Genomic DNA, 25,663 nt, shown 5'->3' with positions numbered 1-25,663 from the left:
ATCCCGGGCCTCCTCCTCATCCAATACCGGCAAAGGAATCTGATCTAAATAATCGCTAATGTCCGTGGCTTCCGCTTCGAGGTGGCTGGTATATAGGCCTGTGTAGTAGGATTGAAAGCGCTCCAGGACCGCGGACTGCGAGCAAACCACCATCCCATCCTCCTTTCGTACACTCAGCACCGGACAACCCCTAGGGTTCGGATCAGCCAGCTTCGCAAGGAGCGTGCCCACTTTATCACGTTCCTCATGCACTTTCACCGCATAAAACTTATAGTCATAGCACCGCAGTCTCTCCGTCTCAGTCGCCACCGCTTCCTTTGCACTCAACAGGCTGTCCTGCAGCTCCGGCTTCTCTGGACGCTGCTGTTCCACCCCTCTCAGCACTGTCTCCGCTTTCGCGAGGTCAGACAGCACGGTTCCTCTCACAGTCAGAAACCGGCCCATGCAAATCCCCCTCACCACCACTTTCATCGCGTCCCATTCATTCGCTCTGGTCGCCGTCAACCCAGCATTGATCGCGAAATAGTCGTCAATGCTTTGTCGGACCGTGTCGCAGAACGCTGGGTCCTCCAGCGTCTCCGGGCGGAGTCGCCACGTGTGGACCGCCGATCTCGCCAACTGCCATTGCACCGAAATCAGCAGCGGGTTATGGTCCGAGATGGTTCTAGACAAGTACTCAGTGTGCCGCACCACCTTCGCCAGAGACTCACAACACAGCACCGAATCCAAACGAACATGCAGATCATGCAGCGCCGAGAAATAGGAGTAATCCCGAGTGTCGGGGTGCTGCGCCCTCCAGACATCCACCAAGCCCCACCTCTCCTGCCAGTCCCGCCTATGGGTCGCAAGTCTGCGCACTGGGGAGTCCACCAAAGGCGGGTGTGACCTGTCCAACCGCACATCCGTAATGGAGTTAAAATCCCCCGCCAGGAGGATAGGGCCTGCCAAGTAGCACGCCAGTGAGCGCGACAAGCTCTCAAAGAAGTGGGCCTGCTCAGCGTTGGGGGCATAGATGTTACACAGCACCACTTCCCTTTCATACAGCTGTCCCTCCACCACTACATAACGACCCTCCGGATCTATCTTCTGACTCATGACTTGGAATGGCGTGCCTGCTCTGACCCATATCAACACCCCCCTGGCAAATGCTGAGTAAGTCGTGCCAAACACCTGACCCCGCCACCTCCTCTGCAATGCCCCACATTCCTGCTGTGTCAAGTGAGTTTCTTGAAGCATTGCTATCTGAACGCCCCGCCTCACCAAGTAGGCATGCACCTTGTGGCGCTTGACCATAGTACGAATACCCCGGACATTCCATGTGATACATTTCAAATTAGGTAACGTCCCCATAGAGCATCAATCCCAACAGTGGCGCATGCCAATAAATGTGACCCGCATCGCAGCAATTGTAAAACCCCCTCAAAACATCCCCTGCAACTCCCACCCTCCCCCTCCCCAGGACAGGGCCTAGTAACCCAGCTTCAGCCCCGTTCCAAACCTCAAACACCCCACACATCACACTAATCTGTGGTCGACACCACAGAAGACCTTAAGGGTCTGATGGGGACTATGGAGCCCCGAACCAGGACGACAGAGCAACCACCCCGCGCCCATAGCCCCGTGCTGCCAATGCAGCCCCATACCTGGCAGTCCAGTAGAAGTCAGGAGCGTCCAGGCCATACCAAAGTCCAGCCGCCACAAGCCTCACCCATTAAAGATACCATCAGACGTTTGTGGAGTAACCTCCGGCCCCTGTGCTCCCCCCACCTCCGAGTCCTCATCGCCAGTCTTCAAACCTTCACTCTCCGAAGCCGAACCCCTGGAGGCGTCCTCCTGCTGCGATCCCGTTATGCTCGCTGTGGCCTCCAACGCACTCCATCTATCGGCCAGCATTTGCGCCTCTCGCTCGGCCCGTTGACGTCGATTCCGAGAGCGGATGCGCTGCGACTTCCTGACCCTGACCGGTTGTTCCCGATCTCTGGCTGGCCTGTGCGCCCGATCCGTCCCTGCTCGATACAGTTCCAGCCAGGACCAAGCTGCTTCGGGTGTTTGGAAAAATTGAGTCCTGCCGTCAACGATGATCCGCAGCTTGGCTGGAAAAAGCAAGGAGTATTGAATCCCCTCCTCTCTCAGCTCCTTTTTCACCGACAGAAAAGAAGCCCTGTTCCGCTGCACCTCCTGCGTATAGTCCGGAAATATTGTCACCTTGCTGTTGTCCACTTGGAAGGGCCCACGATCTCTCGCCTTTTGGATCAGCAGATCCCGATCCTTGTAGTGCAGCAGTCTGGCCACCACCGGTCGGGGCGGTCGGCCCTCCAGGGGAGGCTTCGCGGGCACCCTATGCGCTCTTTCCAGGGAGAAGAAGGGGGACAGGCCCTCAGGCGCCACCACTGTGCGGAACCAGTCCTCCAAATAGGCCACTGCATCATCCTTCTCAATTTTCTCCGGAAGCCCCACCACCCTCACGTTGTTCCGGCGGTTGCGACCTTCCGCGTCCTCCACCCTACGCTCCAAAGTCGCCAGTCGATGGACAACGTCATCAAGTTTATGCTCCGCCGTGACCACCGCTGGTTTCAGCTCCTGGAGCAGTTGTTCATTGGATTTCACCCGGTCCGAGAGCTTGGCGTGGTCCGCCCTCAGCAGGCCGAGCCCGGACGCCACCTGCGCAATATCCTGGTGCAGCTCCTCCTTCGTAGCGGTTATCGCGGCTAAGATTGCATCAAGGCGGAGGTTGAGCCTCTGTTCTTGCGGTGAGGACTCCGTCGGGAAGCCGCCAGTCACGTCCTCCGGCCTCCGGCTTCCCTGTCCAGATGGCTCGGCGTCGCCATTTCCCTGCGCGGCCATCTTGTATGCAGATATGCAGCCACTCGAGCAGCCCCTTCGGACAAAGGCGAGGCCCACCAGAAACGCCCAGCGGAGCACCCCAACCAGTGCGGCTCACCAATCCTCAGGACAAGCGGGAGCTCGCGGCGTCAACTGCACCCCACGCACAATCCTCCGACCAGATCCAGTCCGGAAGTGCGCTCCTCGGCGCCCCACAGTCACTCAGAAATCACCCGCAAGGCCCACCAGGGCTAGGGGGGGCAAAGTCCCCTGAAGGGGCGGCCAGTGAATCAGGCGAGGCCCTGGGCAACACTGGCCCCCGCGAGACACCATGCGCTGTGGGGCTCAGCACCACGCCGCCAGCCCGGCGCGTCCTCGCTGTCCAGCGTGCGGGACCCCTGCCACCGGTCGGGCCGACAGCCACCTCCTAGTCTGCCGGGCCCCAGGATGTCGAGGCGCCTTGGGCGGCCGCCCCCCCCAGTGCCCCACCAGCTCACTGTTCACCCCTGCGTCCCGTCGGCCCCTATGACGGGTCAGCCAGGGGGTGGGCGGCCTCACAGTCCAGCAGTGCCTCTGCCGGCACAGCGCAAATGCAGGCTCCGCTCCTCTGCCGTCCGAGGATCGGGTGGGGGAGGGGTGCCACACACGCCGCACACGCCGGTAAATCTCCGCCGGCCTCCTCCGCGGCGCGGGGTCCGCTCCGACGGGCCCCCGCTCTGCTCGCTGCCGCACAAGTGCCCCGCAGGAGCCCACAGCCGCTCCGGTGCCCCACACCGCTCCGCTCCCGGAGCTCTCAGGCAGCCGGCGCCGCCATCTTGGCTTTGTTCGCTCGCCAGGTCGCGCCGAGCACCAGGTCCGCCCGTGTCCACCGGCCAGGGTCCCGACGGAGTCAAACGCTCCTCAACAGGTCACCAGCCCCCCGGACCACGATTCCAGCCGCCAGGCAGCTCGGGGCGACGGTCAGCAGGAGAAAAGAAGGGGCATGGCGCGGAGCAACTCGCTCACGCAGCCATCGCGGTCGGCGCTGAAGCCACGCCCCCTCGTGGAGGACCAGGATCTTGATATAATGGATATGCCAACATGAGCCTGGTGAAGTAGTCGGGTTTGCACTAGTGCAGGGGTTGATGCACTAGGTTGAGGAATTTTAATTGTATGTGTTAATTAATTGGCAGCCATGGGAAAGTGATGTGCCTGGGACATTAAAGTAAGTTTACTTAAGGCTCTAATAGGATGGTCTTTGTGATTTTGGAATCACTGCAATATGGCTAGATTGTTTGGCTGGAAGCTCAATGTGGATGCTATCACAATAACTGAAGTAGGTCACAACAACAGCTAAGATCATAGTGATCTTTCACCAACAACCTTTGTTATCCTGTTGCATGTTTGTCCCTCCTAGAAGAAGTTTTATGTCAAATGTTTTAATGGGGCGATGCCAGTGCTTAATTTGTAAAAATAAATGTTTACAGGGATGTAAAAAATTGTCTAAAGACTCTGCCAGCTGTGCTGCCAAATGTCATGGTTTCCGAATATCAAAGCTGACTAGTCTCATTTTGACTTCATGCCTCTTTCTTTCATCAATCTACATTTGTTATCTCTTTATATCACTCTTTAAAAACATTTTTTTTTATTATTTTCCCCAATTGCTTCCTAATACAGGAAATGACACGACCATTAAAACAACTCATTACTGACATCCCCACTTCCTGACATAAGTGCCCATATAGTTCACCTAAATGTTGAATCGAGGAGCAACCAGGCCTCAGCGGCCATCGCTGAAGCCAATCTCCCCCTCAGAGGCTCTCATAGCGTTGTCTCTGTAATAGCTCCACAAATACCATACTTTGTTGAATTTCCTTGGGCACCTCCTCTGTATATAGGTTGTCTCCTCACATTGCAGGCACCAGTCCATATTCCTTACCCATGTTGCCACAATCAGTGAATTCGGGGCACCCCAGAGGAGGATTATGTGTCTCCTGGCCACACCCAGGACAATGTTACTCCACAGGAGAGTTTATTTAGGTATGGTTTGCCCTTCCCATATCCCCAACATTGCTAGCACAGGGGTGAGGGTACGTCTTCCACAGTGACAACTTTCATTTGTTGACGCACCCTGGAGCAGAAGGGAAGAATTCAGGGGCACTCTCATAACATGTGCACTAGTGTTCTGCACGGCCACATCCACTCAAGCTAGTGGCCTCACTTATTTTGCCATGTGGTGCAGTCTTGACCTAGTGTAATATGCCCAGTGGTCAATCTGAAGTTGCACTAGTCGAAACCCTGCCCTTAGAGCTACTTCCGATGGTGCTTGCACACCTCTCCCCAATTAGCATCCTCCAGGAGTCCCAAGCCTTGCTTCCACCATTCCCTCAATGCTGCGATAGGGTCCACGTCATGCTTCCTAACTGTTTTATATATTTGCGAGATGGCATGACCAAGTAATGGGGTCGCAAGTACCCTGAATTACAGTGGGGTTTTCCTCCTCTACTTCCCTCAAGTATGCCTTGTATTTTGTAAGGGCATGCCTAACCTGTAAATATCTAAGTTGTTCATTGACAGTCAGGTCGTATCCTTCCTGTCGCTTAGCAAAGGGAATCATACCGCCCTCCCCTGAGATGTCACTCATTGACAACATCCAGGTGTCTCAGGTCTACCAGTATCACTGATTCTCATGGGGCATCTCTAGCATCAGTTCCTTCGCACAGCCCACTTTTTTTGTTTCTCTCCTCCACTTCAGTTGCCGTGGGGCTGGAAGAGACAGTGTTTTCTGGCCTGCGTAGAGATATGCCATGTATCCCCTCTGACCCATAGCTCGTTGGTCAGAAAGGAGAGCCATTCTTGTTGGATCGAATACACCAATTTATTCAAGTAATTGGCCCACCCATTAGTAGGATTACGGATTGGGCAGGGCAATACCTCTGTTGTACTGCCCCCTAACGAGTAACTGAAGAACTACCCTCTGACGCCCTCCATCCCACAGAAGCTGTTTGGTCTCCTTGTCCAGTGAGCCTGAAAGAGCCCATCGAACACCTCATACGGTGTGTTGTGTAACATGTAAATAAAATTAGGCAGGGATAATATTTTTTAACAATGAGGCTCTTCTCAGCAACAAGAGTGGACACTGTTGCCAGTGTAACAAGTCCGTTTTCTATTCAACTAGAATTTGCCCCAGACTGGCTTGATGGGACACTATTGGGTCCTTAGTGACATAGATTCCCAGGTACATAAAGCCCTCTGTTGACCACTTCAAGGGAAGCTCACAGTTCTTTGGCAGAACTGGGTAATCAGGACTAGAACCGATGTGTGCCAAGTGATCCATAAGCCCGAATATCTCCTGAATATCGTCAGGATGTTCAATACACGGGGAATCAAGTGTTGTGGGTCGGCTAAGTGTAACAGGAGGCCATACGCATAAAGGAAGATTCTCTGCTCCTAACCTGAGTCCCATCATATGTGCCGTAGCTAAGCATCCCTTTTGATCCAGCAGGCATGGGGTTCCACTGCCAAGGTGAATAAGAGGGGTGACAGTAGGCATCTGTTCTGTTTACTCCTATCTAGTTTAAATTGATCAAATTAAATGCCATTGATCCTAACCCTTGCTACCAGGTCTGTGTATACTAGGCAGAACCAGGAGTAGAATTCCATACCAAATACCATTTTTTCTAGCATAGCGAGCAGGTAGAGTCACACAAGGGAATGAAACACTTTTTTTCACTTCCACTGACAGCTGTATGGTTGTCAAGGATGATACTGAGTTTGCGTGCGTGGTAGGTGGATGTGTTTGTGGGGGGGGGAGGGGTGGTGGTTCTGAGTTCTGCTGGCCACCAAAAGGGAGTGGAGCCCAGAATGAGGACTGCAGGTTTGTCAGAGTTGAGTTTGAGTCAGCTTTCCTTCATTCAGGTGGCTTCTGCCTTCATCCCATCATTGAAGTTGCTCCTATTGTCTGTAGGTTCATCGGTGAGGGAGAGAATCAGCTGTGTGCCCTTGGCGTAGAAGATAATGTTGAGTTCATGGTTTTTGACGATAGCTGCAAGAGGGGCTATGTAGATGTTGAAGAGGGTAGGGCTCAGGGAAGGGAGAGTCCTGAAGGACTCCGCAGCTGATCTCTGTAGGGTTTGAGAACGGTGGGAGTCCGACCTCTGGGTTCGGCTGGTGAGAAAGGAGTCAATCTACTTTAGCTCTTTGCCATGGATGCTGACGTCGTGGAGTCTTGTGCGGAGGGTGTGGTGGGAGATAGTGTCAAAGGCGGTTTCAATGAATTCAGTGAGTTGAGCATTGATGGCCTTCTCGATGACTGTCTGGGAAGGGGAGCAGAGAGATATGTCTATAGTTCTTGAGGTCTGTCTGGTCGACAGAGGGTTTCTTCAGCAGGGGGTTGATCTCTGCGTGTTTCCAGTATTCAGGGAAGGTGGTGGATAAGATGGAGCAGGTGATGGTGCAGCAGAGTTCAGGGGTGATGACGGCACCTGCTTGGTTGAAAATGCATGGGTGCAGGGGTCCGTGGGGGACCTAGAGTGGGTGGTTTTCATTATCCTTAGGGTGTCTTCACCAGTGAGGGTTGTCCAGTTGAGCAGTGTCGGCAGGGATCTGGAACATTCGGGTGCGGTTGTTGTGGCTGGGGTGGTTGGTTCCTGGATTGTGAAGCTGTTGTAGATATCTAAGATCTTGTGGTGGGGAAGTTGTTGCTGAGATTTTGGGAGGGGGGTGTCTGTGTTGTCCGTGCAGGGTTTGGCGAATTCTTTGATCACGGTGAAGAGTTCTTTGCTGTTGTGTGTGTTGGCATTGATGCATTCCTGTATGGCAGTTTTCTTGGTGGTTCTGATGAGGTGGTGCTGTGCTAGGACGGTGGTCTTGAGGGCTGCGTGGTCATTGACTTCAAGCCCCCACGTGTGGAGGTGCAGTATTGTTTGTTGCATGTGGGCGAGGCATTCCACATGAATGCTCCTCTTTACTTGCCAGTCGCTCATGTGCAGGAACACATAACTGTTGTGCCAAAGATGTGCCAGTACAACTTCTAGACATTTTGTAAAGACCTGGGGGCTGTAGTGTCCCTGACGTTTAGGACGTTGACTTGGTAATGAACTTCACTTGCCACAAACCTGAGGTACAGGTAGTGAGCTGAATGGAAGTTGATGTGGAAGTCGGTGCCCTTGAGATCGGGGGCCACAATGTAGTCTCCCAACCTGCAGCAGGGGAATGAGTCATCATTTTAAAGTGATTGGACTTATTGGACCAATTGAGTGCTCATAGCACAAGCATCAAATGCAATGTTTTGTTATTTTTGGGGATAAGGAAGTACATAGTATATACCCATTGTCCTATTAGCTGGTACATCTTCTGTGGCATCTATGAGGAGGAGTGTTTGTAACAAGAGCCCAGACGATCCTTGCTGATGCTGTAAGGATGGGATGGTCGATTAGGTGGGGTGGTGAAAGATTCTAGGCAAAAACTGCCAGGAGTGGTAGAAAGCACCCATCAACCCAGGTTAAACTCTACCACTAGGGAGGGTATAACCACAGATGTCCCACCAAGAGGTATTCAATGGTAAGGAGGACCAAACATGCTGCCCACTGCTTACATGGCAGAGGTGCCTCTCTACCATAGGCTTCTACTCTCTCCACTCTTCCCCACCAGCAGAGACGGATAGAGTCTTGGGTGTGAGCAAGATGGTGGCTGGGACGCTCTCAGTGAGGCTGGGCTGAGCAAGAGCTCCTGTGTGGGCACCCAGAGGCTCCAGAAGCAGAAAGCATGCCATATTTAATACTGCTGTGTACATGTGGCACAAAGCCAAGTCTTGGGCTGCACTGGTGGTGCTGCTTTGTACATCTCTATGCTCTCTTGCTCGTGGTGTTTCTTTAATATATTGATAACCACGTCTCTGCCAATGGAAGGTCTCACACCACCAACATATCTAATGGCATGGCACTACACACTAAGTCCAACAATATCAAACAATATGTCTTGAGATGGACGTTTCCTTCTCTCAGTATCTTCCTCTACAACTCATAGATAGGTTAAACATAATGGGCTCTGGGCTCTACCTTCCTCTCACCAGAGCTGCCCTGGGTGGATTGGGAGTACCTGAAGGATTCTCTGCAGGCGATTCCAGATATGAGAGTTAGCAGTGCACATGTAAAGTACAGCTACACAGCACAGCTCAAACGGAAAAGTAGAGGACCACAACAAAAGAGACTAAGTAAAAATTCTCTACCCTCTCCATTTTTGTCTCTAAAATGTGGTCACAAGAAATGATGCAGGGATAGGATAGAACAGTCCACAATAAACCAAGCTAACTCAACAAACAAGCTTGCATTTTGAAAGGTTTATTTTCCTGTACTCTCAGCAGCGGCTCTCCAAAGACCAAGAGCATTTATACTTACTTCAAGTCAGGGTGGCCCTCAATGATGGCGTAACCTGACTGCAGCTTCCCCAGGCTGTGAAGGCTGAGCCCTGTCCAGCCGCAGTCCACCAGCAGCTGGTTGCGATGCGGATAGTGGCCAATCACTCTGGTCAGCACCCGTACAGCAATGTCCTCCTCCTTGCAGCTGCCAATCAGCATTTGCTGTGCATCTAAGGAGGCACGAGAGAGTGAAAATATATGAACAACTACTGAGATAAAAGAAATGATTTTCTTCAAATGTCTTCTGTTCAGAGGGAGAAGGCGGAAAGCCCAACATGGAGCCTCCTGCTCTTTCACCAGCACCCCTACCCAATTATGTCAATCTTGTACCCTTCCAAAGAGGAGATCCCCAGTGTGAGCTATGCAAAGTAGGTACCAGGAGCTGCAAGCTTTGAAGACATGAGCTGGAAAAACATGTATGGCTATTGCTTAGAAAGACACTGACTGCCACAATATTTTCCATGCATATATATATATAAATATCTATACAAAATGTTGATGCCCATTATAAAAGCACAAAACAGCACATGGACCAGGTATATTCCAGTGAGTTAGAATGAGAACTTAACCTAGACTTGTAAAAGGTGGAAAGTGAGATGATCAGGATTGAGGAATTTAAAACAGGACTGTTTTTTGAGTCTATGTTTTGCAGCTTTTATTTTGCCATGGAACTCTTCTACACCAGCCATACCCAAATTGGCTATAAAATTTAACACATTGCCCCATTTACAAATGGGCATTTCGCAGTGAGAATATACCCTTTGGGATGCGCCTTGACTTTAATAGCTGCTGGTGCTGGCAAAGAGTCATATGTTCCAAATGTTCTGCTGAGACATGGCCTGTCAAAATTGTTAGGGCTATCATTAGCCAAGATTTTAGGTTAGTTTGCTTTGGGCAACCCTGCTAACAAGTCTTTTCACCTTTATGCATCTCGATAAGGAAACAAAAGCTGTATGACAATGTCTTTCTACTCTCAGTTGTCTAATGCTAGTAGAGGTCAAAGTGTACTGATGTTTGGGGGACAGAAGAACAGGGAGATTTGAGAGAAGGGGAGAGACTGCTGTGAGGGAGAAATGGGGCATGTGGGGGTAAGCCCGGAAGTTTACATGAGAAGTGGTGACTGGTATGCAAATTTAACACTGGGAGTTAAAGCTGGTAGAGAAAACGGGTGACTGGAATCATGCTTAATTGATGCCAATTTAGCAGCACTTTAAAATCCCAGGAATGCACATCTGACAAGTATATTTCTAAACCACTTTAATTATTTATTTATTAATTGATTATAATATGCATTTTTAATATTTTCTTTGTAGTAATGATTATATTTTTGTATAATTTTTTGAAGCATTATTGTAATTTGTATTTCTTGGTGTTGGAATTTTGAGGTATGATGTAGGGAAGTGTTTTAAATATTTTTTATATTTTTAATTTGTAAATGTTTTTATTTTTTAGATATTCTTAATTGTTGATATATTAATTAATTATTCATGATTCATGTAATGTAAAGCTGCGCAGTTGCGGGTGATAGTGGAATGTCCCAGCAGCTCTCAGAGAAACACTGGCTGCATATGGACAGGGCCGTGGCGAGGAGGTCAATCTGGGATCTGATCTGGAAGCCCAAAGTGGACCGCCCGAAGAATGCTTACATTAGCACTCCCACTAGCACGGTTCTGAAGGTGTGGGACACGGTCACTGGCGACGACCGTTGGACCACATTTCTGTCTCCCTTCACCCCCATTCACTTTAATCCGGCCTTTCCACCGGCCTTACAGGAGGGACCCTTTCGGCAATGGCGAGAGGGGGGATGTAGGGCGCTTACGCATTTGTTTCACGGGAGGGCTCCCCTCACATTCCACAACTGCATGCGCGACTATGGACTTCCGGTCACTGAGTGCTATCACCATGCCCAGCTTCTCCACTGGGCGACATCGGGGGAAATCGGCGAGGCCGCTACGCGTCCTCCTTCCCCTTTCGAGTCATTTCTGCTACGCACATCTGCGATGCGGGGGACAATCTCCTTCCTGTATGGCCTGCTTCTGGCCACCATGGTCGCCCCGCGCCCTCGGTACATGGAACAGTGGGAGGTTCTCTTGGATCGTGACATCTCTGATACAGAATGGAAGTACCTCTGGAGGGATATAGCCACGCACAACCACTCCGTGCGCCTTAGGGAAGCCCACTTGAAGACTATGTATGACTGGTATTTATATCCAGTCAAGCTCCACCGTATATTCCCTACTTCTTCGGATAGATGCTGGAGAGGTTGTGGCCTACTGGGAGACTTCCACCACATTTGGTGGGACTGCCCAATCATTCGCCCCTTCTGGACGGAGATACTCGCTCACGTCAAGGAGATATTGGGATATCCGATCTCGGATTCAGTGGCCCATGTACTACTCGGTCTCCGAGATCCACTGCTGGAACATCAAACTAAGGCGGACAAGAGCATTCAATGGCTATGCTTAGGAGCAGCTAAGCTTACGTTGGCGGCGGCATGGAAGAAATCACATGCCCCGGCTATATCATTGTGGCACGCGAGACTATGGGAGCTATTGAGCATGGAGAGAATGGCGGACATCTTCCTGGGCGATTTTAAAAACTTTTTATTCCGTTGGGGGCCTCTTGTCCGTTTCTTGTCATCTGGGCTGCCGTCTGCGGTATGCCCGCCCACGCTACGTGCCCTACACCTGTTTCAAATATGACCGGAATGCATGACTATCCAGTTTAGTAAGATGTGTGAATGTTTACGTCGTCACCACTGGGGGAGGGTGGGGAGGGTACCAGTTGGGGTCCGGTTTGTGTTAATTGTTGCGACAATGATCAGCTCTTGGGGATCCAGGGCTTCTGAATCGCTCTGCACCCCTCTTCTACTGCCCACGGACTACTTATGAGCATGCCCTGCGAACTTTCGAGTGGGCTCTAGACTTGCTGCTGGCCCTAGCTGTTGGGCCTTCCAACCTCCTTAGTTGCTCATTGCTTTTATTCTCCAATACATATTACAGCTTCCCCTGTGTGGGATTTGTGGCGGAATTGTCGCCTATTTATTTCCTTTTTCTTGTCCTTTTTCTTTTCCTTCCCCTCTCCCCTTTCTGAAAAACTTTGAATAAAAACACGTTTTACAAAAAAAAATATATAATTTTTTAAAGTATTATTTGTTGAAATATATATATATATATATATATATATATATTTTGCATATCTTTATTGGCATTTGAAACATTCACAATTACATTGGTCCAACTGTAGTAACGACATATCATAATAATGCCACTGAACCAACCCCAACTGTCTCCTCACACCCCTCCCTTGTTTTACCGCTGCCTGAATGGCTGCCTGACTTCACCTTCCAAAACTTGGGCCTAGGGTGGGTGCATACTTATATGATGTCATTCGCATTGCGCTTGCCCCTTGGGCCTTCCTACCCCCGTCTTAGTCCTCCATATCTTGTGAACCCATACTCGCTAGTCTGGGTATCCCCTCCCCATCTGCTCTTTGGATGGCAATCCTACGTTTCGCAAGCACTAGCCCCAACAAAAAGAACCGTCTGTTGAGCTGCTTCTTTTTGCGGATTGGAACCATTTCCCGCAGGTAAAGCCGGAGCCCCGGGGTTAGTGTCCAACCAGAGGCTATCACCAGCCGAGCTACCACTTCCCGCTAGTATGTCTCCACCACAGGGCATTCCCATCCCATATGCAGGAAATCCGCGTCCATATTGGAATAGCAGGTACAGGTGGAAGAACACCCCGGGGAAATATTGTGAAGTATTTTAGGGGGCATGTATACCTGGTGCACAAAGTTAACCTGGATCAATTTAAAGCAGGCGTTAGTTGATATCCCCTTTACCCCCTAATGATATGCCACCCATTCCGAATCTGTCAGCAGTTCTCCAACTGCCTTATGTCACTTACCCTGGATCGCCAGCACATGCAACGGAGCACCCTACCACAGTGGCATGTAGACCTACGATAGCAACTGCTGCACACCCAGCCAGACTAAGTAATGCCACCAACGTTTGAGACTCTTGAGGCTTATCGGGAACATGGGACATATACTCCTCACTGTGGCTGCTTTTTTGCAAACTGTAAAAACTGCCCTGTTCCCAAGTAAAAAGGCAGCCATGGCATCCGTCGATGTCAAAAACCTGATACTGGGGTATAAGTCCCACAGCGTCTCACATCGCCTCACCCTCCAGCATTTGGTAGACATCATCTGGACAATTTGCATGAAGGGATTTAAAGTCCATTCGCACAAATCCAGTGCAAAAGGAGCTCTTTGCAACACTGTTCGTAATACCTGCTCCAATACTCAACAGACCTGTTCCCCCCACATATGGCACACCGTCAGGAACCCTCAAACCCAACATTAGATGTTCTAGCAGGGAGAGTTCCCCATGCATTTCCTCCAATAGCCTCTTCTCCCAGTTGTCCCCCTCATCCAGATAATGGACTGCATGTTGTAATTGGGCAGCCAGATAATAAAGGTCAAAACAGGGAACCTCCCTGCTCCCAGGTCCTTTTGAGATGAGCTAGGCTAACATGTTTCCTTTTTGTGCCACAAAGTAATTCCACAGTAAGTCTACCCAGGTCCCTGAAGACCGGCCCAGGTACATCGAACAAAGTGCCCAGAAAGATATATAGACATGTAGCAACATAGTCCTTTTGACCAAGGCTATTTTGCCTATCAGTGATAACAGGAGAGTATTCCAGAAGGTCATTGACGATTTTAGACCAGCTAACAACACCCTGCCATGTTTAACCGGTGGACTGAATCATGATCTCTCGTCACTCAAATGCTGAGGTACTGAACGTTATTGACCTGCCATGGGAGACCCACCCGGGAGCTCCCCAACAGTGTGGCCGCCAGGGCCCCCAGTGGGAACAATTTAGATGTTGCACAATTCCCATAGAGTCCAGACACCTCTAAAAATTCAGACATGGCAGCCAACAATATTAGGACCGGTTGACGTAAATACACCCGAGTGTCATCGGCGTGCAGGGAAACCACATGTGCATTCTTTCCCACCTTCACTCCCCATCTGCGCAACACCAATCACAACCTACAAGCCAGAGGTTCCATCGCTTGTGTGAATAGCAATGTTGATAGCAGGCAACCATGCCTGGTTACCCTATAGAGCAAGAATCTTTCAGACACCATTCCGCCTATACGCACATTTGCCATCGGGCCCCCACACAGCAGTTGCACCTATCGGAGGTAGGAATCCCCTAACACCCCATGGTCCTCAGCACTTGCCATACGTAACTGCACACTACCAAATCAAAGGCCTGTTCTACATCTAGTAGTACCAGGGCGTAATCATTACCTGACAGCTCAGGGCCATGCAAGACCAACAAGAGTAGGCAAAAGCTATACAACGTTTTACGAAGGGGGATAAAGCTGCATTGGTCCTTGTATACCAGTGTCGGCAAATAAGGCAACAACCTTGACGTAATTATTTCACTAAGAATCTTCACGTCTACGTTCAGCATCGCGAGTGGGCAATATGAGTCCCCCTCCCTCGTGTCCTTATGAGGTTTGGGCAACATTACAATAAGTTCCGCTCTCATAGACTCTGGTAACCTGTGACGGACCCAAGCCTCGTTGTAAACTGCTAACAGTTGATTGGCGATTTCCCTCTCCCTGGATTGATACAGTTCAAGTGGAAATCCGTCTGCTCCCCAGGCGTTGACAGGATTCAGTGCTCTCATGGCTGCTACAATCTTAGCCCTATCTATAAGAGCATCCAGTCCACTTCTGTCATCCTCCCCTAGCCGGGCCAGTGGAAGAGCTGACAGATACTCCGCTTCCACCCCTTCAGGGTAGGGTGACCAGGTGTCCCCGTTTTGCCAGGATGGTCCCGGTTTTTAACCAGATGTCCCAGCAGATTTCAGGAAATTTAGCTCATGTCCCTGTTTTTAGAGAGGGTAGACTAAAAACGGCGGGAGGTGTTTTCTATATTTTACAAAGCAGGGATAGTTAGCAGTTGTTTCAAGAAAGCAATTTAATTAACAGGCAAGCTACTGGGTTGAAACATTGCATTTTAATTAGGTTCTTACTGCCTGTTCTGTAATTCTCTGCTGAGGAGCGCTCTCATCGCTTGAAGTAAAATTGTAGTCCTTCTTCTATTTTTGTGAAATGTCCCCGTTTTTGGCTTTAAAATTCTGGTCACCCTACTTCAGGGCCCGCCATGTGGGCAGCATACACCCCTCTTAGGTGTTGTGCAAATACGTCCATAATAGCCTGCTGAGAATACACCTCCCTCCCCGCACATCCTTAATCCCAGTAATGGGCACCCTAGGGAGCTCATTGCGTAGGAGAGTGGCGAGTAGTGGGCGGTTCTACACTGCTGGCGAGCTACTGATTTTGGCCACAGTTTATTTGATATCAATTTTAATATAAAGCTACCTGCTATTTGTACATTGCTCTGCTGCTATTAGTTAAAAAAAAAACGAATTGCTTTTTAAACAAGGGGTGTCTGCTTTTTAATTGCACAATGTTTACTGGCTGCTGGTTTTAAAAACGAGTTGGGTTTTTGGAACAGGGGGGAATATATTTAAGCATTGGTGCATACTGTTTGGCATACTTACTCTATCTGAGGCTTCCCCGGTCCACCACGGCTCTGCCGATTGTTAAGGAGGGAAGACCTCAGTTCGCCTCACTTCCGGGATCCTTCTTCAAGCGAGGTGAGCGTTCCAGTCGCCAGGCGCGACTATTTAGAGGAGTGCTGGGCGCTCTGCGGTTCTACACTGCTGGCGAGCTACTGATTTTGGCCAGAGTTTATTTGATATCGATTTTAATATAAAGCTACCTGCTATTTGTACATTGCACTGCTGCTATTAGTTTTTTTAAAAAACGAATTGCTTTTTAAACAAGGGGGGTCTGCTTTTTAATTGCACAATGTTTACTGGCTGCTGGTTTTAAAAACGAGTTGGGTTTTTGGAAGAGGAGGGAATATATTTAAGCATTGGTGCATACTATTTGGCATACTTACTCTATCTTAGGCTTCCCCGGTCCGCCACGGATCTGCCGATTGTTGCGGAGGGAAGACCTCAGTTCGCCTCACTTCCGGGATCCTTCTTCCGGCGAGGTGAGCGTTCCAGTCGCCAGGCGCGACTATTTAGAGGCGTGCTGGGCTGGGTGCTCTGCGGTTCAACACTGCTGGCGAGCTACTGATTTTGGCCACAGTTTATTTGATATCGATTTTAATACCTTCAGACCTCAAGTAAATGCGGTGTCCTCGGCAACCCACTACGCTCTGAAAACAGTACACAAAGTCTTGCCTCTTCTCCCAGATGAGTGCAGGAAGACAGTGGTGACTGGACTGATTATGTCACGCCTGGATTACTGCAACAGTTTGCTGCTTAATGCTCAACAAGGGCTGCTTAACAAACTTCAAATCCTGCAGAATGCGGCGGCCCGCCTGATCACGGGTACACCGAAATTTGCCTCGGTCGCCCAGGATCTGGTGAATTTACACTGGCTACCTGTGTGCAAAAGAATTATATTTAAAGCGCTCTGTGTAGTATTTAAGGAACTCAAATGAGTAGGCCCTTATTGTATGACACAGCTCTTCCAGTGGTACATACCAGCAAGATCACTTAGATCAGTCGACCAGGGGATAATTGTGGTTCCAAGAGTCAGGAAAGCCAGTTGGGGGGAAGAAGTTTCTCCCTGGGTGCTGCAAAAGCAGATAGAGGTGAGCGTTCCAGTCGCCAGGCGCGACTATTTGAGCCACGCTGGGCCGGTCGCGCAGTGGATTCGCGCAGCGGGCGCGCCTAATGCAAGCCCGTCTGCGCCTGTCCGCGCCAGGACCGGGCCCAGTGCCTATCATGCTGCCAGTCGTGGACAAGGGGATACTGGACATCGGCCCTATAGCCCGAGACACTCTTCTGGCCTGCAATCCGGGTTCTCGTGCAGATCAGAAACGTTGCGACTTGGCCACTGACAGCGCATGGAAATGCCCTGACTGCAACTTTGATCTCCCTTCCCTCCGGTATAAATCGCTAGCAAAGGATCAGCAAGCGCCGAACATATCGGCAGCCCTGATCAATGCTCGCTCCATGGTGAAGCATGCAGCTCACATCTATGAGCTTATAAGTGATTACAAGCTAGATATTCTGTTTATTACGGAAACGTGGCACAGAGAGTCCTGTGCACCGGTGGTTGAACTAGCAGTTCCTCGTGGCTATCGTCTAGTGCGGGCCGACCGTAGCACGGGGAGAGGGGGAGGTACTGCTGTGGTGTTTAGAGAATCCTGGGCATGTGTTTGTGAAAAATCTTCGAGCCTGCTGGAGTGCGAAGCTCTTGATTTTTCCTTTATCTTGACACCCCATTTTACGTTAGGAGGAACTCTGATCTATCGCCCGCCAGGGCAGAGCGGGTCCTTTCTAAACTCTCTAGGTAACTCTTTGGCGGAGCGAGTTCTTCGCTTCCCTAAATTTCTCCTCCTTGGAGATTTTAATATCCATCTAGACTCCCCGGGGGCCCCTGATTCATCGGCCCTTCTAGACCTTCTGGGTGTTACTCAGCTGACCCAGTGGGTCTCCAAACCCACGCACTAGCAGGGCCACATGTTAAATCTGGTGTGTTCCAACTTTACACTAGACATGATAGATCCTCAGCCGGTGACTTGGTCAGACCACACCTTGATCACCTTTTCATGGGACTTGAGCAAACCGGTTCGTTAACCATCTCTTTCCTCAGGGCCGCTAGCCCGTAAGATCAGTATCCCAGGACTAGTTGAGACCCTGTCTCATTCGCAGGTAGCCCCTGCTGATGATTTGGAAGGACATGTCGACCAATTTAATGCCTGGGTCAGACATGGGGTTGAATCCATCTCCAAACCGTGTCTAGAGCCCAGCAGCGGGAGCGGCCCTCTCAACCATGGTACTCGCCTACGCTAAAAGATTTGAAGCGGAACTGTAAGAAGTTGGAACGACTATGGAGGACGGCCTACTGCCCTCTAGCCAAATCCAAGCTTCGCTCCTCCCAGAGAGTCTATTACACTGCAGTGAGGAATCAAAGAGCGAGTACTATGCATCTAGAATTATGAAGGCAGACAACAATGGCAAAGAGATCTTTGCCATTGTACAAAGCTTTATGTCACCCCAAGCCGAGCTAAAATCCATTCCTATTTCCGCAGGATGGCGTGAGGCGCTTTCGTCTTTCTTCATTAATAAAATCAAACTTATTGAAGAAGGATTAGCTCTGTCTGCCACATTCGTACATCCTCTCCCTGATGTTACTATCTGCTCTCCACCTAGTAGGTGTTTTTCCCAGTTTGCCCCAGTAGAACTGTCCGATATTCTCACCATCCTCAAGTCATTGAAATCTGGATCCCCATCAGATCCCTGCCCGGCCAGGGTACTGGTAGGAGTGGCGCACACTATAGGCAGAGAAGTTACCGATTTGGTCAACAGGTCACTACAGTTGGGCATAGTGCCGAGACAATGGAAGCAGGCCAAGCTCCTTCCATTATTAAAAAAGCCATCGGCTGATCCACTCATAACAGCCAACTACCGGCCTATCTCCCTGCTACCAGCTCTGGCCAAAGTCTGTGAGAAGGTGGCTTTTCGCCAACTGACTACTTTTGTTGAAGATTCGGGGGCGCTCCACCCAGCTCAGTCAGGCTTTAGATCTTCATATAGTACGGAGACGGCCCTTGTTGAGGTGACCGAGGCCATTAGGGAATGTCTGGATAAGGGCGGCAGAGCGGTTCTGATTTTATTGGACCTCTCTGCCGCCTTCGATATGGTACCTCACCAACTTCTCCTGGCACGACTAGCATCCATCGGCGTCTCCGGTACTGTGTGGCCTTGGCTGGAATCCTTTTTGAAATCTGGGGCCCAGCAAGTCTGGATACCCCCGTACTCTTCCTCGGCCAGAGAGGTTCAGACGGGGGTCCCTCAGGGCTCGACACTGAGCCCGCTTCTCTTTAACATCTTCATGACCCCCCTGATCTTCCTGGCCGAAGAACTGGGCGCCAAGATTATGGCCTACGCTGATGACACCCAGCTTCTGTTTACCTGGGAAGACTCGAACGTAGGTACAGAAGCGGTGCGAGGATGTCTAGCCACCGTATTCACCTGGCTTGCCCAGGCGAAATTAAAATGTAATGAAGGGAAATCTGAAATTATATTATATGGGCAATTTCCCTCTCAGTTCACAGAAGCGCTGTGGCCCCCAGATTTTCCCTGTCCTCTAGCTGAGGGAGGCCCAGCCAAGAACTTAGGCATCTGGTTTGGAGAAGACCTGAGGTTCGCAGAACGCATAAAAAGACTCACAGGTGTCTGCTTCGGGACCCTCAAGTCCTTAGGCAGATTTTTCCCTTTGCTGCCACAACAGGCTAAGGAAATGGTTGCCCGGGCTCTTATCCTGTCCCGCTTGGACTATGCCAATGCGCTTTTTCTTGGCATCCCTGCATATCTGATTAATAAGCTTCAACTTATACAGAATGCTGAGGCGAGTTCTCTCCTTGGCATTCCTAAACGAACCAGTATAAGATCGCAAATGTCCTCATTTCATTGGCTGCCAGTGGCCCAAGGGTACAGTTTAAAGCCCTGGTTCTAGTACATAGAGCGTTACATGATTTGGGCCCCGCCTACATTAGAAGGAGAGTGTCCTTCTACATCCCTCAACGATCTTTAAGGTCGGCTGCCCAGCGACTGATGGTAATTCCTTACTTTCGCCGAGCTAGAATGGGCGGCCAGTCCCTCTCGGTTAAAGCAGCCATTCTTTGGAATGCCCTACCCTTAGCGCTGCGGCATACTCAGGACACAAGATGTTTTAAAAAACTTCTCAAAACCCACCTTTTTAAACAGGCCTATTAAATCTTCTTTTCGCCAGCTATGTTTTATTGCTTCGCGCCAGGATACTCAGGAGTAGTTGTGGGCGTAACAAATCCCACTATAACATAACATAACAGTATCCTTCATGCTTTATCCCCTTCTGCATGGAGCCCTTGCCTATGGGTAACCTGGACAAATGTGTCCAGTCTATCTTAAGCCTCCATTAATTCCTTGCATCCTTCTATTCTTGCAGATCATCCAGCCTCTCAACCAGAGCACTCTCCAGATCACCCAGATATTTCTCCTGTACCTCTATGGACAGTAAAAGTAACAAATCAAATAAAATGTGTAGAGCGCATGGCTACTTTGCAGAGTCTCCCGGCGCTAGGGGCTCGTCGACCACTGTTGCATAAAGTAGATTAAATGGCACAATTAAACAGCCAAGTGTTTAGGCTGTGCTTAAAGAAACCATCATCCTTGGTAGCACACAGGTAATGAGGAAGGGCATTCTAGCTGGAAGCAGCTAAGGCAGAGAAGGAGGACTTCCAAATTTCTTCCTCTTAGTTTTTGGCACCACCGCCAGCAGTGCATCCGAAGAGCGCAGAGTTCCAGCCGGGTGATAATGTGTACGTTTTTTGGCCAGATAGGCAGTACTTGATCTATAGAAGGCTCTATAGGCCAGTACCTTAAACTTCACTGTATTGGCAGCCAATGCAATTTCTTGAGATTCACATAATCAAATTTATTTTCAGAATATTTAAGAGAAGCAGAGCTGTGACACTCTGCGCCAATCTGAGCTGTGACACTCTGCGCCAATCTAAGTCTCTTAAGTAGGTACAATGGGAGACCCCAGTATACGGTATTAGCATAGTCCAGCCAAGAAGTTATTAGGGCATGGACCACCATCTTCTGGCAATAGTATAGAAGTAAGAACAGAAACTTTCTCAAAGATCTGAAAAGTTTATTGTCAAAATTCACTCCGAGTTTCCAAAACACTTTGGCCTTAGTCAGAGGAGACAGAGCTTAGCTGGGCCAACATTCACTGCCCCAAGAAGCGGCAGGAGCAGTGGCATAGCAAAGGTGGGGGGAGTGGTCCGCCCCAGGCGGCAGGAGTTTTGATGGCAGGGCCTTCCCCTTGCTTCACCTTGCCCTTACTTGTGGCTGACGCGGGCATTAAACGATGGGACCGCCAGAACCCCGTCCCGCAACCCGCTTTTACATTTGGCCGCTGCAGACGGCAAATGGAGGAACCGCCGTGGGTGAAAAAATAAGGGACGGCCAAGGGTGGCAAAAGGGCTAGCTACGCCACTGGGGAGGAGAACCAAACAGTAAGATTTCTGTTTTACTGGTATTCCACTGAATATTACCCCAGCACATCTACTGAAATACCACTGACAAACATGCTTCAAATCTCTTCTGGACAGTAAAGATGTAACAGTTTAAAAGAATCTGCGTTTCGTCAGAGAAGGAAATAACCTGCATGCCAAAAGAGTCCATCAGGACAGGCAGAGAAGACATATAAACATTAAACAATGCTGGACTTAAGGTAGAGCCCTCAGGAACACAACATTTTAAAAGTTTGGAGTCGGAAGCAAATGGCAGCATCCAAACTGATTGGAATCTACTCAACAGAAAATAGCTCAAACAGTTCAAAGTGGCCCAAACTATCCCGATGTTCTGCAAAAATTGCAACAGGATAGGAAGGTAACCATATCAATGTCAAAGATAAATCTAGCAACAGGGCAGCTTGCTTCCCAATGTCCAAGGCCAGTTTGATAGCGTCAGAGACCTTTATTAGAGTAAGACCTCTATCAGAGTAGCTTCAGTACTGTGTCCCTGACGAAAGCCTGACTGCAATGGATGCAGCAACTAATTTGAGTCTAAGTACCAAGATGGTTGGCATTGATTAATTTCTCAAGAATCTTCGAGAAAGATGGCAACAATGAAATAGGCCTATAGTTGGCTAGACTAGATTTGTCAGGCGAAGGTTTTCTTGAACAACAGGATCAACTTGGTCTTCTTCCAACAACTAGGGACAATGGACTGGTGTAAAGAGTCATTTAGAAGAGAATTAAAAATGGGATTCATGGCCTCAGCATTGGCAACCAGTATATGAGGGGGCAAGGGTTGTCAGGGGAGGCCGATTTACAGGCTTTAAGGACTTTTCAGAGTTCTCCAACATTATGGTGCTAAATTCTGTCAGCGAGCTAGTGTATAAGGTTGGAGCTGTCAGAGACTGGTCCCCTAATCCATTGATATTAACACTGTTATTGGTTCCAGGTATATTTAAAGCACTTCGCCCCTAAATATGGCACCACAACACCAGCCACCTTACCAAAAAACTCTGCATCATCCACATTGGGAGCGTACACATTTATAAAAACAGATTTCCCTGGAATCCAGGGTGGCAAACAAAATCACAAAGTGCCCCTCGGCATCCACCTTCACCCACTTAGCACAAAAAGTCATCCCAGTGCCACCCAAATCAATGTTCCCTTGAATACTTTGAATACAAAGGTGCAATAACTGTCCCCTCTATCTCCATCTCAATTGACCTACGCAGTACCCCCACACATGCATTTCCTGCAAAAATGCCACTGAGACCCCATAGTGCTTCATGTAGGAGTACACTCTGTGGCGCTTAGTCATCTGTCCCATACCACATACGTTGCCACATATTAGGAGTCATCTGGTATCATGGTGTCATGCACCGCTACCCCCCTTACCTTTTCCGAGACTGATAACTTTCCATAAAGGACCGCAGATACCACCATCTGCATCGCCCTTAGACTTCTTGCAGTAGCGCAATCCCCAACCCCAGAACTGAAACAAAAAACGCAACCCCCCCCCTAAGAGGCTGAAGCCTCAGCCTTCTTAAGTGCTACATGCAGAGAGCATACCATCCCACAAGAGTGGCAAGTCCTGAAGAGCACTCAAATCTCCTCCAGGGGACCCCAGCACTCACCAACTTCCTGCCAGCCATATTGTATAGATCAAGCACATTGCTATTATCAGACATAAACATGTAACCTTCCCACCACCTCTCTCTAGGCCATATGCCATCCTGATCCCTCCCCGCACTGCCCTTCATAGTTCCTTGAAGTTCAGCAAGTGTACACCACGTTATGTCAAAATGCACTCCGCCACCTATCAGGGCAACAAAAACGAATCAAGACACCCAATTCTGCAGGAGTCCTTCAGTTGCTTCGAGAGTCACCCAGGTCAGTACTGTCACTTAAGGAGTTCTGCTCCCCCTTTGACAAAGGATTCTCAGGTGTCCAGAACACAGATGGAATCCACAAGTGTACCATCAGGACAGACCACTATCCCGCCACCCAGTGGTGAACTACTCACAGCAACTGACCCCAGAGGCGCAACTAGAGCCACATTTCGGGGGGGGCTAAGAAAAAATTTCGGAGGGGGGGGCTGAAACTTTAAGCAGTAGGTAGAGTGGCGCTGCAGGGTCTATTAGAAGGGGTGAAACATCAACAAAGCCTCTTTCACGTGCACATGGTCTTTTAAAGACCTGTGAAGTGCTCGGGTGCGGCTGTGTGTGTGCCCGGGAGCTGTCTGAGCCCGGGCTGCCTGAAGCCCTTTGATTCCAATGGGTGTTGCGCGCCTGACTGACCCTACTGAGTGACTACATAGCCACACCAACTTCCTCCTGGGACCTTTTTTGGCTCGATCTACAGCCTGGGGATAACTGACTAATGCGCCATTGAGAGTGTCCACCCAGACCTCAGCTTCCCAAGAGTAGTGAAAAAGTCCTTGCTATTATGTTTGAAATGTGACTTCGCTGGGAACATCAAACTATGACGCAGATTCAGATTTCAGTCTCCTTTTTATTGGCGGAAAATCATTCCTGAGTTCCTGTAACTTACGAGTATAATCCGGGATCATTATGTTTTGGCGCTCGTATGACAGTGATCCATGGACCCGGACATGTTGGAGGATTGTGTCCCGTTTCAGTAATTGAAGTGGTGGGCTATCATAGCCTGCAGCGGCACCCCCAGGGCTCTCTCAAGGGCAAAGAACTTGTTGAGTTTCTTGGGCTGCAGAGTGTTCATAAGTCAGTCCTCCAAAAGCAATTCTGCAGACTGCTCTTCAGTCTGCTACAGGATTCCCACAAACCTTAAGTTGTTCCTACGGAAGTGCCCCTCTAAGTTGTCTAATCATTTCTCCATCCTGGCCAACTGAAACTGCAGAACCGCGATTGTTCGTTTCATTGCCCCCACTTCCTGCTGAAGCTCCTCCGCAGTAGTAACCCTGTCTAGCCTGTGCGAAGTAAATCTACACCAAAGCAATTTTATTCAAAATCGTCTCTCAGGAGCCTTGTAGCTCAATCAGGAGGTCAGCCAAAGTGGGGCCCTCAAATGTCTCCTCTCGCGCCTGCCAGCTGCAGGGGGAGCGCATAATTATCAATCTTGTTAGTTTGGGCTTTTTTAGGCAGTCTGTCTTTCTCCATATTATACTCCAGTTGAGCGCAGATGAGCGCCGAGGCCGAAACCCTCCCCAGAATGTCGCCACAGGCAATGAATCCCAGCCAGTGGTCAGGCCCCCCCAGGCCCCAATCACCCTGCGATAGCCCTCCAACTTAAGTGCCCCCTTATTGAAGGGATTGCGCCTCTCTGCTGTGACAGTGCCAGGGATCCTCACTGCTGTAATGATCGTCCTTCAAGATGTCCAGCCACTCCCACAAATCACTGGTGCAGCATTGAAAACCTCATCATACCCGGCCAGCCATTACCCATTGTCTGCTCCAGCAAGGGCCCCACAGACAGTCTGATGTTTCTGCCGGAAGCATAGTTCGCCATGGCCTAAATAACGCGCCACCCCAGATGCCCAGCCAACAGCCAGGCCTCACTCTCAGCCTCCGCTGCAGCCAGGGCCACTTCGTCCATGCACTTGGGCACCAAGCAGTGTCACAGACCTCGGCCACCAGCAGCGCGGGCCTCCCTGCACCGTAGCTCCTGCTGCGTCACTCCACCTCATCTGCCCGGGCCCAGGCCTTCTCGCAGCGACCTCCCCCAGGCCTGGCATACAGTCCTGTGGCTCTGCTACAGTCTCCAAATACTGCTCCGGATGCCGCGCTGCAATAGCGATGCCCGGGGGGTTGGATATTGTGCTAAACCTCAGGATTCGGCAGGATAATGAACGTCGCCGGTGGGAGCTGAGCGCAAACACGTCTAGGTGGCTATGTTGCTTGGCCCAGCACCCTAAAATATATTTTATGTTAATATTTTGTTTTACATATATTCTATTATTTGGGAGAATAGTAAAATTATGTTTTTCAATCTTCAACAGTTTCTCTACTGTTGCTTATGTTGGAGTGGGTTTAGTAAATCTTACCCTTCCAAAACCAAACACTTTCTCTACTGTTGCTCAGGCTGAGATGGGAATACTAAATTTCATCTCCAAGTCTAACACTTTCCCTACTGTAGCTTATATTGGAGTAGACCTAGTAAATCTAACCCCTCAAAAGTCCAACATTTTCCATACTCAGTTTGGAGTGGGAATAGTAAATTCGATGCTCAGTTTGGAGTGGGAATAGTAAATTCGATGCTGCCAAAATCTACCACTTTTTCTACTGATGTTTACGTTGGAGTGGGAATAGTAAATCTGATCCCTCCAAAGTTAAATACTTTCCATACTGTTATTT

At 49.7% G+C, this 25,663-nt stretch overlaps 1 protein-coding gene across 1 annotated transcript in view; it reads right to left on the bottom strand.

The window, feature by feature from the left end:
• Positions 1 to 25,663, bottom strand: part of LOC144783757 (D-serine dehydratase-like) — a 667,234-nt gene that overhangs the window by 39,627 nt on the left and 601,944 nt on the right. Inside the window, exon 6 of the mRNA XM_078662446.1 lies at positions 9,201 to 9,390. Coding sequence (XP_078518572.1) covers positions 9,201 to 9,390 — 190 coding nt within the window. The remainder of the gene's footprint in view (positions 1 to 9,200; positions 9,391 to 25,663) is intronic.

This window comes from Lissotriton helveticus, chromosome 10 (genome assembly GCF_964261635.1).
Source record: "Lissotriton helveticus chromosome 10, aLisHel1.1, whole genome shotgun sequence".
Taxonomy (NCBI): Eukaryota; Metazoa; Chordata; class Amphibia; order Caudata; family Salamandridae; genus Lissotriton; species Lissotriton helveticus.
This window is presented reverse-complemented; position numbering and strand designations above follow the sequence as displayed.